Here is a 13,409-nt window from a genome sequence, read left to right as displayed (position 1 = left end):
GAGAGAGAGACAGAGAGAGAGAGAGAAAGAGAGAGACACAGAGAAAGAGAGAGACAGAGAGACAGACAGAGAGAGATTGATTGATTAATTTGTAATGGGGCCCTCAAGCAACTTATGCGTACAAAGTCAGACAGCAACCACCTCAGGGAAAAGAAGAGCTCCCAGAGAGTCCTTTAAGTGCTCCAACAGAGACAATATCCAACTATGCTGGAGAGTGAGGGGGAAGGAAAAGAAGGATCTGTTTGTAGCTAGCTTAGAGTATCTTAAAGGCAGAAGTATTTGATCAAGGCTTTTTAAGGATAGATGTCTTTTACTGGAGGGTATGAGGGTAAAGGTGGGGAGCAAAAATAGTATAGGTAAATGACAAGTAGGTAGATACAACTTAAGCAAAAGGTATAACATCCGCAGAAGGCAAAACTTGTTTTGAGAGAAGGGGTTAACCACTGTAGTTAGGGCCTGAAAAGATGGAATAGGTCAACTGTGGATAGTCTTAAACAGAAGTAAAGGGGTTTGGGTTCAAATCCACAGACGAATGGTACCATTGGAGAATACAGGTATTACCAATCTTGTAGTTTGAAATTGATTCTGAAGGCCTATGTGAGCAGTTGAGTTGAATAGACAAAATAAAAGGGGGATCAGGACAGAGACCCATCTGCCACTATGTCTCATGCTTCTTCATTGAGTAGAGGCTCCCTAGGTTGGCCATTCTGTATGAGAGTGGCTCCTTCCTGCCTTTGATTCATCAAATGTTCCCTTCTTCCTACAGGACCCACCTTAGACATATTCTTATCCATGAAGCTTTTGATGCTTGTCAGTCAGCAATTCCCTCTGTGAGCACCATCAGCACCCTGTCTGAGAATTTCTAGTCTAGCCCAGGTCTTGTTACGTATACCTTTCAGAGTCAGAACACTTCAAGGACAGGACAAGAGTCTCACCATTTTTATTACCTTCCTAATGCTTGACATGGGCTTTGGCACATGGATTAATTAGAGAAAGTGGATAAGGGGCAAGGAAGGATAAACTGGGGGGAGGGGAGATTTGATGCCTGGTGAAACTCCATGGTAGAATGCATGTTCAAACCCTAGCACATGAAAAGGAGCTGAAACAGAGGGAAGGCTTGATGGGAATGAGGGGGGGGGGGTGACTGGATAGATGGGAGAAGATACAGTACTCAGAGGGTTGCTTTGTGTTTGTGAGCCTTCTTAAGAGCAGATTTACTCTTAATATTAGTTTTTCTATGCCTAAAACCCAGCATGGTATTAGGCAGAGAAAATTTTTCATGAAATGTATGATTTATAAGACCATCATGACAGTTGTAGTAGTAGTGGTAGATGTGGTTTTAATCCTGGAAACAAGGATATGCAGCATTTTCAGGACTAAAGGTTTAGCCTTCTACCTTTCCCAGTTTTTAGTTAGTGGCCTCTAGTGTATACAGCAATGATTTCTGAGACATACCTTTAGTTGGTGTTCCTATCCAGTTGAGATAGCGCGTGAGCTTCGTAGAGATGTAGGTCTTGCCTCGAGCTGGTAAACCCACCATGATCACCATTGTGGGGGAATTAGTGAACTGTGGTATGGAGGCTGGAAGACAAAGAGATCCTCAAAAGCTTATCTCCACACTGAGAAGCTCTCCTGCCATTAGCTTGGAGATGGAGAGTAGGAAACCATATTGCTTCCATCATTCTGAGGGGGCGGGGCAAAGCTTTAAAACGGGCATCACAAATTTCCTTAGACTCACCAGAAAACTGAGGTTGCAGTATAGAGAGCTAACTTAAACTTGGGGAAAAAAAAAAGAGGCATCTGAAGAGGGCAATCAGACCCAGGCATTTCTTAGTTGATATAGAAACAGCTGAACAACACACCACTCATAAGAAGGTCCAGATAAAAATAACTAATGAGTTGCTAAGGCTGGTTGTGGGCCAATGGGAACCTTAGAAGGACTGCAGACATAGACAGCTTTACATATCTTTTTAATCTTCCTCCAGGTACTGACAGAGAAGATTGAGAAAAATCCTGAGAAAAGTATTGTATAAAATTCTGGCTTGGGGAGGAGAACAATAGCCATTGTTCACATTCTGCCCAGAAAATGTTCTCCATGTTCCTGTGGGGGAAAGTCTTACTATTAAGGGAAAGGCAATAGATTGTAGCTTGAAAACACTGGTGGTAACTTACTGCACCTGGCAGCCAATTCCACTCAAGCTAGCCCATCTCTCCTGGAATTCAGACCAGATCAATTTACCTTTTCTCACTTAGGAGGGAAAAACATTTCAATCTGCAGAAGGAAGGGGAACAGAAGTTCAACGCACTGATGAAAATTCCCTGAAGTGGGAAGAAATACAGAAAATGCACCTACTCAGCAGGAACATGAAAAATGTGCTAAGTCTACTCATTACATTTGGAGGCAAAGGACACTTGTGATGGTCACAACTCTGATACTCAAAATAAGATTGAGACTTGCTAACATTTAATAACTTAGTTCCTCATTCTCCATCACCAAGGTAAAGGGCTTCACATATGTAGCAGAGGATGATGGCCTTATCTGGCATCAGTGGGAGGGGAGGTCCTTGGTCCTGTGAAAGCTTGATGCCTGAGCATAGGGGGATGCTAGAGAGGTGAAGCTGGGGTGGGTGGATGGGGGAGTACCCTCTTTGAGGCAAAGGGGAGGGGAGGATGGGATGAAGGTTTGTGGAGGGGATACTGGGGAGGATATCATTTGAAATGTAAATTAATAAATTGATAATAAAAGAAAAACAAACAAAAGAAAGGCCTATGGAAGGGGGTGAAGAGATGGCTCAGTCCTTAAGAGAAATTGCTGCTCTTGCAGAAGACCTGGGTTCACTTCCTAGCACCATGTGTCAGCTCACAACCACCTGTAATCCCAGTCCCACAGTATCTGATGCCATCTGCTGACTTTCACAAGCACACACACATGCAACAAAGTACTCAGACACATACAATTTTTAAAGAAATCTAAAAAAAAAAAAAAGATAAAATAGCAGTGAAATGTATCTTTAAGAGATTCAGGAAAGCTGGATGTGGTGGTGCACACCTTTAATCCCAGCCCTCAGGAGGCAGAAGCAGTCAGATCTCTGAATTTGAGGCCAACCTGGTCTACAGAGCAAGTTCCATGACAGTCAGAGTTACACAGAGAAACCCTGTCTCAAAAATCCAGAGAAGGCAGGGAGTGGACTGTCTCCAGCGAACATCACAAAGGATAAGAATCAAGACCAAACAAAAAGACTGAAGAGAGAGAAACCATCAGAAACAGACTTAGCTGAACACTGAAGCAGGAATTATGAAACTAAAGATTTAAGCTGGGTATGAGGATTCTGTTAAATGCTTTATTTGAAAAGGTAATCACACAGGATCAGACAGCTATCTACCACTCCTTTACTAAAACAGAATGATTTCTGACAGCAATCTAAATATCTGTCCTTATATCCACAGATAGAACAAAGGAAAGTGCTTTTTGCAAATACAGAGACCATTACAGAAAATCACAACCAATCAAAATGCAGAGTCATGAAACTTAGTCCCAAATGCATACATCTTCAAAATAATTCTCTTACCTGAGGCTCAGGAAACATGGAGGGAAAAGTGGGCAGAAAGACTGTAAGAGCCATAGGACCAGGCAGTTTGCACTGAGACTGTGTCTCCTAGGAATATCAGGAGCTCCATCCAGGAATATTCACCAACATGACTGAACAAATATGAGCTGAACAATGATGACACCAATAAACATGCCAAAGTACACTATTAAAGACTATGAGGACTCAGTTCTACATAAAGAACTACATACAGGCAACTAAGGAATGCTGAGAGCGAGGGCACTATAATCTGTTAAAATGAAGAGTACACCAATTGGTAATCCAATATCAAATGGCTGGTTCTGTAAACATACATATAAGTAAAATTATACAGACTGAGAATATTGTTTTGAGGAATACACACGCACACACACACACACACACACACACACAGAGGCAATGAGTTTAAAGGAGAGTAGGAGGGATCTATGGGAGGATTCAGAGGTAGGAGAGGGAGGAAGAAATTATATAACTATAATATCAAAAATAAAAGAAAATTATAAAACTATTAGACCATAATAAGGAGTACAATAATGTACAGCCAGGTTACGATGTCTCCATTAGATTCTATCATCTGTACCACAGGAGGCCCAGAGTATTTCAACATGGTTGAAGCACAAGTAAAAGACCTTAAAACAGTCTTCATGCATTCCTTAAAGAGGAAATGAATAAATCCCTCTTAAAAATCCATGAAAACACAAACAGTAGAATGAAATGAATAAAACCATTCAAGATATGAAAGTGGAAATGTAATAAATTAAGAAAATCCAAACTGAGGGAATCCTAAAGATGTAAACATTGGATACGCAAACAGGAACCATACAAGCAAGCTTCACCAACAGAATATAACAGATAGAAGAGAGAATCCAAGGCATTGAAGACCTGACAAAAGAAATGGATACATTGGTCAAAAAAATGTTGTATCTGAAATTATCCTATTATAAAACATTCAGCAAATCTGGGGCACTATTAAAAGACCAAGTCTAAGAATAATAGGAATAGAAGGAGAAGAAACCCAACTCAAAGTCACAGAAAGTATTTTCAACAAAATCATAGACCTAAAGAAGGACATGCCTATTAAGATCCAAGAAGCATATGTAACACCAAATAGACTGGATCAGAAAAGAAAGTCCCCATGCCACATAATAATCACAACACTAAAAGAACAAAGAAATAATATTTAAAGCTGTAAGGAAAAATGACCAAGTAACATATAAAGGCAGACTTATTAGAATAACTCCTGAATTCTCAGTGGGGATACTAAAAGCCAAAAGGGCCTGGACAGATATGGTGAAGACTCTAAGAGACTAAAGTTGGCAGTCCAAACTATTATGCCTAGCAAAAACTTTCAATCACCATGAAAGGAGAAAATAAGATATTTCATGAAAAAAAAAAACAAATTTAAGTAATATTTATCTACAAATCCAGCCCTACAGAAGGGGCTAGAAGTTAAATTCCACCAAAAGAATATAACTACATCTAAGAAAAAAAGAAAGGTAATTAAAAAAAAAAAAAAAAAAAAAAAAAACAGACCTGGGCAGAGAGATGGATGGTTCAGCTGATAAGAGCATTGACTGCTCTTCCAGAGGTCCTAAGTTCAATTCCCCAAAACCACATGGTGGTTCACAACCAATTGTAATGGGATCCAATACCCTCTTCTGGTGTGTCTGGAGATAGCTACAGTGTATCATATAAATGCAATTAAAATAATAATAATAATAATAATAATAATAATAATAATAATAATAATAATAATAATCTCAATAAAATACTTGCAAACTGCTTGGCAGTGGTGTCACATGACTTTACTTCCAGTGCTCAGGAGGCAGAGGCAGGCGGATCTGTGAGTTTGAAGCCAGCCTGGTCTACAGAGCTAGTCCCAGGACAGCCAGGGCTACACAGAGAAAGCTTCTCTTGAAACTCCCAAATATCACAGGCATTACCAAGGCTATTGGTTACTCTCTATAACCTGATCATACTTATGTCACTGAACATTGAGAAACTGAACTGGTGCCCAACTAAAAGCTTCACCCCTACTGACTAGCTTTCATGGTACTAAAAGGTCCTCTGTCATGATCAGAGGAGGAAAGTAATCATCAATTATTACCCAACTACAAATCTGTGACCTATAGCAGAGACCTGTCAGCAAGATATACCACTGTAATAGTTGCACAAACGTTATGGGAATAGTAAACCACTTTTTGATTTGAATTAAGGCACACTCCATTACATAGGCTATATGACATTACTAGAGTATCCAAGATATTGAGACTAGATAGGCCATAGATCTAGTGGAAAACCTAATACTATTATTTTACTAAAGGTACATAGCCCTAAAATAAGTCCAAATGATAAACTGCTATGCCTACAGAGCAGATCATCACTCAACCCTAACAAGAGAAGCTTCTTCTCGCAGTAGAGGGGAATTAACACAGAGACCCACAACTAGATCATATACAGAGAGTGAGAAACCTTGGAGCACTCAGTTCTAAATGTGGTATCTTCATTAAACCTTTACCCTCAAGCCTCAGGGATCTATGTGGAAGAGGAAGCAGAAAGATTCTAATAAGAGTCAGAGGTGGTGAGCAACACCAAAGAAACAGTATTTTCTAGACACAACAAGACTAACTGATGAACATAGGAACTTACAGAGACTTTGAAAGCACCCAGAACACTCAAACAGGTTTAAGGCAGACAAAATCTCAGCACTGAAATTGAGAAGTGAACAAAATTCCTACCCCTAACCAGGAAGCTATTTGCAGTTGATATCTTCTGGAAATGAGATAAGCAGTTTTCTCTAATTGAATTGGGTATATCAGGCACACTCCAGGGAAGGTCCTAGGCCCAGGTATAACTGGCCAACATGAAATGAACTCCAATGTTTTTTGTTTGGTTGGTTGGTATGTGTGTGTATTTACATGCTTTCTTGGTTTTGTTTTTGTCTTGTTAGCTTTCTTTTTCATTTGTCTGTTTAGATTTTCGGTTTTAGTTGTTTTCCCTGGCTTTCTTTTTGAGACAGAACATGAAGTTGGGTGTGCAGGGAGATGGGAAGGATCTGGAAAATTGAGGATGGGACAGAATATCATCACTGTATATTATATGAAATGGTTTTTCTTAAAGATTTATTTATTATTATTTCTAAGTACACTGTAGCTGTCTTTAGACACACCAGAAGAGGGCGTCAGATCTCATTACAGATGGTTGTGAGCCACCATGTGATTTCTGGGATTTGAACTCAGGACCTTCACAAGATCAGTCAGTGCTCTTAACTGCTGAGCAATCTCTCCAGTCTGAAATAGTTTTAAATTAAAAATAAATATTAAAGATTGAAGGCTAGAGAAATTGATGGATCAATAGTTAAGAATATTAGATGTTCTTGTAGACAGCAAGGTTCAGTTCCTGGCACCTACATGGCAGTTCAACCAATTGTAACTCCAGTTGCAGTGGATCTAGCATCCTCTGGGCTCTGCAGGCAGTGGATATACATTAATAGTCTTTAGTTTTGCCTGTTTGCATTGTCTATGCACTACAGCATGTGACTTCATGTCTGGTGCTTTTAGAGGCCAGAGTAGGTGTTAGATCCCCAGCTTAGACTTCACTGGTGAGCTGCAGTGTGGGTTCTGGACCTCTGAACCTTGAAACTCTGGAAGAGCAGTCAGTGTTCTTAACTGCTGAGCCATCTCTATAGCCCTTTTCTAAATTAATTAACTAATTATTTTGATTTTTCAAGATAGCATTTCTCTGCGTGACCCTGGCTGTCCAGGAATTTGCTCTGTAGACCAGGCTGGCCTTTAACTCAAAGATCTGCTTGCCTTTGCCTCCAGGCAACACAGGTAAAACCCATACATCACATATATGCAGGTAAAACACTCATAAATATAAATAAAAATAAATTTAAAACCTATTTGAAAATAGATTAAATATTTTAAGTCCTTTATTCTAGCTTTTGAAAGTATAATATATAGGGTTAAGAATATAATTCAGTAGTAAAGTACTTGCCTAGTATCTTCAAGTCCCATGTTTGATCTTACATATTGCAAAATGAATGTTAAAATAAAAAATATGTAGTAATTATGATATATATTTCCTTTACAGTGTAACAAACATTACACCTTATTCATATCAAATTTAATACCCATAAATCAACCTTAAACAATTGCTCTCTCCCTTTCTTTCCTCAATCCATGACACCAACTCTTCTACTGTCAACATCTATAGAGGCCATTTTTATGATTCTGAATGAAATCATGTGGTCCTTGTCCTTCTGTGATGGTTAATTTCTGGTATCCTATTAATATAGGCAATTTTTATTTAAAATTCTTCTTGTTGTTGTTATTGCTGTTGTTTTGAGACAGGTTCTCTCTCCATAGCCTTGACTGTCTTAGAACTTACTATTATAGACCAGGCTGACCTCAAACCCACAGTGATTCACTGTCACTCCCTCACAAGTGCTGGGGTTAATGGCATGCATCACCATGCCTGGCATATTTAAAAAAATTTAAGTGGTTAAATATAATAAGAAAAGGTAGAGAAATAAAAACAATCAAAACAAATATATGTGAATGGGAAGTTCAATATATGTATACTTAGCATGTACACATGGAAGAAAGGAATGGGCAGAAGAAATATTTGAAGACATAATGGAGAAAACTGAAATATACTATGAATAGGAAATAGTGAGAAAAAATATAATGAACAGAAAACACATCATAAGATAGGAGGATTTTGGAGAGAAAGTTATGTGTATTTTGAAATAGGATCTCCCTAGGTACTCTGGGCTTGCTAGAAACTCATGATAACTGTTGCCTGAAGCTTAAACCACTTGGGTGCTGGTTTTGGATGTGGGCACCCCAATGTCCACCAAGATGATGAATTTTAACCCAAGAATATCAATAACCACTTTCAATATAAATTACCTAAGCACATCAATCAAAGACAGAGATTCTAATCCCAGATAAAGAAATAATACCTAATGCATACAGCTAGGTCTGATTTGGAATCTTCTTTTATCTATCATTGACTAAAATATAAAACCATAAAGGGATGTCTGCCTGAAGCTCTATATGAGTACTGAAATGCAAACATAGACATAAGTAAGAGAATGAGGAAAGAATAGTAGAGTTTGAAGGAATAATTAAACATGTCTAATGGAGGAAGATCATGGTCTTGAGATTAGCCTGGGCCACACAGTAAAACCCTGTCTGAAACACACAGAGGCTAGTGAGAGGGTTGAGTAAAGAGACACTTGGCACCAAGTTCAGTCCTGACCTGAACTCAATCCTTGGAAGCTACATGGTGGAAGGAAAGAACTGACTCTCACTAATTCCACATACAGATCATGGTATGCATCTCATCCCCAAATAAATAAGTAAATGTAAAATAATAATGATAACAAACAGGAACACCTAGACCACTGCAAAACTAACACTATTTTATGACTTTCAGTATCCTGAGCTTGAATTCAGTATTACATGAAACCCAGAAATGGACGTTGTTTAAATTGACAGTGAGTCCTTGAATAAAGAGTGTAGGTAAGGCATGAGAAATGGAAATAAGATTGCATACATGAGTGAAAATATCACTAAGAATCCCATAACTTTGTATAAAATACATATAATTTTTAATAGAATAAATGATAATGAGAAATAAAGTTTAGAGATAATGGGAGAAATCTTTTGAGGGTTTGGGGGTGGGTAGATTGAACTTCTCAAGTGTTCCATCACTGAGCTATAGCCCAGCGGCTCTTGGGTTTTTATTTATCTATATCTTTGGTTCCATAGCAAAGGAATCAACAACAAAGGTAGCTCAGAAGTGGAAGTGTTCCAGAAGGGAAGCTTAGAGGGATCAAAATCCTGTGGGATGAGAACCTTTTTGGAGTTTGAAACAGTATTAACAGGACTCAAGCAGACCTCATAGGAGCTTTTCTTCTTTAGCCTCCTTCTACATTGTTTCTAGAAGAGGTACAATCATTACAGTGAGTAGTTTCTGAAAAGAAGACAGAAAATGATAGCCAGAGACACTGGAAAGCACAAAAAAGAAAAAAAGAAGAAAGCATTTCTTTATGACTTGCTAGTGCTTTGATCCTAATTAGTATACCAACTTTGGAAACTCAACTACCTTTAAGCCTTCCATCCAAGACCCAGACAGATCATTTAGTGGTGTACACCGAAGACATGTCTAAATAGTATTTCTGTAAAAGCTCTGAAAAGTTCTCGGATGTTGGAAATATTATATACAGAAAACTAAAAACAAAAACCAACCAAACAATAAATTTAATGTTCCCCAAAGAGTTAAGTTAGAGAGCCACTATAAACACACCCACATATGAAGTCAAATATCCACTTCTATACAAAACAATTCCATCTCAAAAATTTTCTCTTACATAGCTGATTATAATTAGATCCAATGACAACCATCCTCAGGTCAAGATAACTATGATCAATATTCTATCCTTTTACTTTGCTTTTCCAGGATTTCAGACAGATTTAACTATATCTCATGTCAACTTCTGACCAAGCCTTTTTTCTCTTAGTACAATGCACAGATATATTTTATTTTATAGTGCATTTGAGATATGTTTCAATTGTTATATAACTCAATAGTTCTCTCCATTCCTGAGTAGTACTTTAGTTTGTTAACCCATCATCAATTGCAAGGCATCTTGGTTATTCCTACTTATTCATAAATTTTAATAAATTCATATATAATTTTATAAATATTTTTTCAATTTACTTTATGAAAACTGAAATTAATTGTTATACCTAGGAGTAAAAATGCTAGATCATATGTCAAATATATGCTAAAGAAAAGTACTAACTGAACTCGTTTCTTGTTTCTGAAATGCTGTTGGGAGGGAAGGTCTACTGGGAGACCCCTAGGTAAAACAGAGCACATAAAGTAGTTGTGTGTAATAGTTCTCATGTGACCCCTTGGGTGTTTTATAAATAAATTGTGACTGTTTTCTATCTCTTGCTGGTTCTCTCTTGCTTTCCACTTGGTTCACTAAAAGCCAGTTGTCACAGTGTTACCTTAGACGGGGCAACAAATGAGGGGACTAGCTGCTAAAAGCTAGTTGGATACTTCAATAATGATTTTGATAAACTTTATCACCTGAGTGAGAAGGACCCAGAAGAACCTCTGGACATCTTTGGAGTAGAACTAGAAAAGCTCATATTCAGTGAGGTGAGCCAGACCCAGAAAGACTAACATCACATCCATGCCCCAAGCTTCAAATCATCATATAGGATTATATAACCTGGAGTAAATGCAGAAACCAGAAAAGTAAGAATAGACCATTGCTAGAGTAGGGGAGAAATAGAGAGGGTCATAGCAAGGTTCAAGTGGTCTGATTGGGGAAGTAAGAAAAATGGGGGGAGGGAGCTTTCATTAGGGAGTGAGAAGGAGGGAAGAGGGTAGAATAGCAATAAGGATGACTTAAAAGTCATAAGGAATCATACTATTAACTACCTAAAAATGCCCATAATACACATAAGTTGATATATAAATATACAAATAGAGTTTAAGTGAACATTTCCCATCCTGACTGACAGTGTTCCCTCCAAGACCCAAATCTAATGAAACCCCCAACACCAGGCATGAGAAGCCCACTTTTGAGTTATTAATCAGGATTGTCCAAAAGAGTCCCAAAAGATTATAGGCTATTGGTATTGCCCTTGCTTGTCCCCAGAGATGGACAATAAGTCACGGTTGCTGAAAATGCCATGTATTTCAGATAGAGTACCCGGAGGCACCTGAGCTGGAACTGACCTGAATGCTTCTTTTCTGAGGCCTAGATTTTATGGTATTAGAGGGAGTGTAACAACCAACAATCTTACCCAGCTATGATAGCTATGAACCACAACAACAATCAGCATGGCATGATAACCCTAATGGTGCAGTGACATTTATACCTTGGTGGTAACAAACAGCTCTCTAATTGGACTTAAGACCCATACAAGAGGGAAAGCCTTTTACTGGAAACTTAGCCAACTACTCAGAGCTAGTGAAGTTATAGATCTTGGAGGAGAACCTCCAACTGTCACTTCATTAAACTAGCATAATATGTAAGTACATTCTAAATATTTGTCCTTATGCCCACAGGTAAGTATAGTTCTCATGCCTCATCAAAGAAACTTCTTTTTGCAATACACACAAAATTATAACCAATCAAAATGTAGAGCTGTGGAGTCCAGTCTCAACAGACATGTCTACAATACAAATCCTACACCTAAGGCTCAGTGCTCTTTGAGGAGGTGTGGGGGTGTTGTAAAAGATAAAGGATTAGTTTTCTGTGAGATTGTGTCTCTTAGGAAAGACAAAAGGTATACCATAAAGTCTTACCAACGTGACAGCCTAAACATGACCTGAATAAGGAAGGACAACAGTATATTTGCTAACATGGATGGTGGGAAGCCCCACAAGGTTTCAACCACACAAACGACTACAGACAGACAACTAAGAAATTCTGAGAGTGGTAAAAAAAAGGCTTCCCCAAAAAAGATGACACCAATTGGCTGTCCAATGGCAAAAGGTCAGCCTTCAAAGTATACACAAAAGTAACAGTATACAGACTGAGCAGGTTGTATTAATGTATCTACAAATATATATGTATGTATGTACACACATACATATGCATGTAACAATAACTAATGAGAAAAGGGCCATGAATTTCAAAGAGAGCAAGTAGGGGTATATGGGAGGGTTTGAAGAGAGGAAAGGGGAGGAAGAAATGATATAATTATAGTCTCAAAAATAAAATATTTTTAAAATGAAGCAAGGAGAAAATGAAGTGAAACTAAGAAAACCAATTCCACTTATACTACCATAAAAATTAAATAGATGAATACAAAAGTATACTTTGAAAATTACAAAGAAGAACAACCTAAGTAAATTAAACAGCTCACAAAGCCAAGACTTAATACCTTTAAGATAGCAATACTCCCAGGCTGATCTACAGATTGAATGCAGCCCCTTTGCAGAAATAGACCACTCTGTTCCAAAAATACATATGAAAATGCAAAAGATATAAAGTAGCCAAAATAATTTTGAAGATCAAAATTGAAAGACTCATGTTTTAAAGTTTCAAAATTAACTATACGCAAAGTTTACTATATGTTAAAGTATAGCAATGAAGACTAACTAGTGAGGGCTCAGTATGATTAAAAGCCCAAAAATAAATCATTTAATTTATAGTCAAGTGAATTTCATTAATGGTGTCAAAATGATTCAGTGTGGAAAGAAGTCTTTTCAATAAATTTAGTTGGGATGACCTAACAGTCACATGCAAAGACAAGATGAAGTTATGTTACAGCTTTATACTGTATGACAAAATTATTTCAAAATGGAAAAAAAAACCAAAAGTACAAAATTCCTAAAGTAAAACCTAGGCACAAATCTTTGTATACCTGAATTAGAGAACAGTTTCTTTAAAACAATATATAAATGGCTAGCAAGAAAAGACTATTGCAAACAAAACTGATCTGAAATATGCTATGTAACCAAGGCTGTCCTCAAACCTGTGATCCTTCTGCTTCTTTCTCTACTGTTCAAAATTAATGTTTGTATTTCAAAGGACCTTGTAAAAGCCAGGATAGTAGAATAAACCTGTCAACCTAGCACGAGGAAGGTAGAGACAGGAAGATCAGGAATTCACGGCCAGCTTGAACTATATGGCCATTTAAATAAAGGAAAGAAAAAAAAGACAAGATACTATAAAAGAAGTGAAGGCAAACATGGAGTTTCACATCTTTTATAATAGTACTACAAAGGCTGAGGCAGAAGGAGTTCAAGAACAGACTAGACTACTTAGCAAGATCCTATCTC

The 13,409-nt window shown here is 37.8% G+C and overlaps 1 protein-coding gene across 6 annotated transcripts in view; it reads right to left on the bottom strand.

Moving 5' to 3' along the window:
- The window catches only part of Pfkfb1 (6-phosphofructo-2-kinase/fructose-2,6-biphosphatase 1), a 53,531-nt gene that overhangs the window by 25,807 nt on the left and 14,315 nt on the right, over positions 1-13,409 (bottom strand). For all 6 annotated transcript variants that reach the window (XM_031369000.1, XM_031369009.1, XM_031369002.1 and 3 more), the window contains one exon: positions 1,456-1,581. In XM_031369000.1, the coding sequence (XP_031224860.1) occupies positions 1,456-1,581 (126 nt within the window). The remainder of the gene's footprint in view (positions 1-1,455; positions 1,582-13,409) is intronic.

This window comes from Mastomys coucha, chromosome X (genome assembly GCF_008632895.1).
Source record: "Mastomys coucha isolate ucsf_1 chromosome X, UCSF_Mcou_1, whole genome shotgun sequence".
Classification (NCBI taxonomy): domain Eukaryota; kingdom Metazoa; phylum Chordata; class Mammalia; order Rodentia; family Muridae; genus Mastomys; species Mastomys coucha.
Note: the sequence above shows the minus strand (reverse complement) of the source record. Positions and strands in the feature narration are given on the sequence as shown.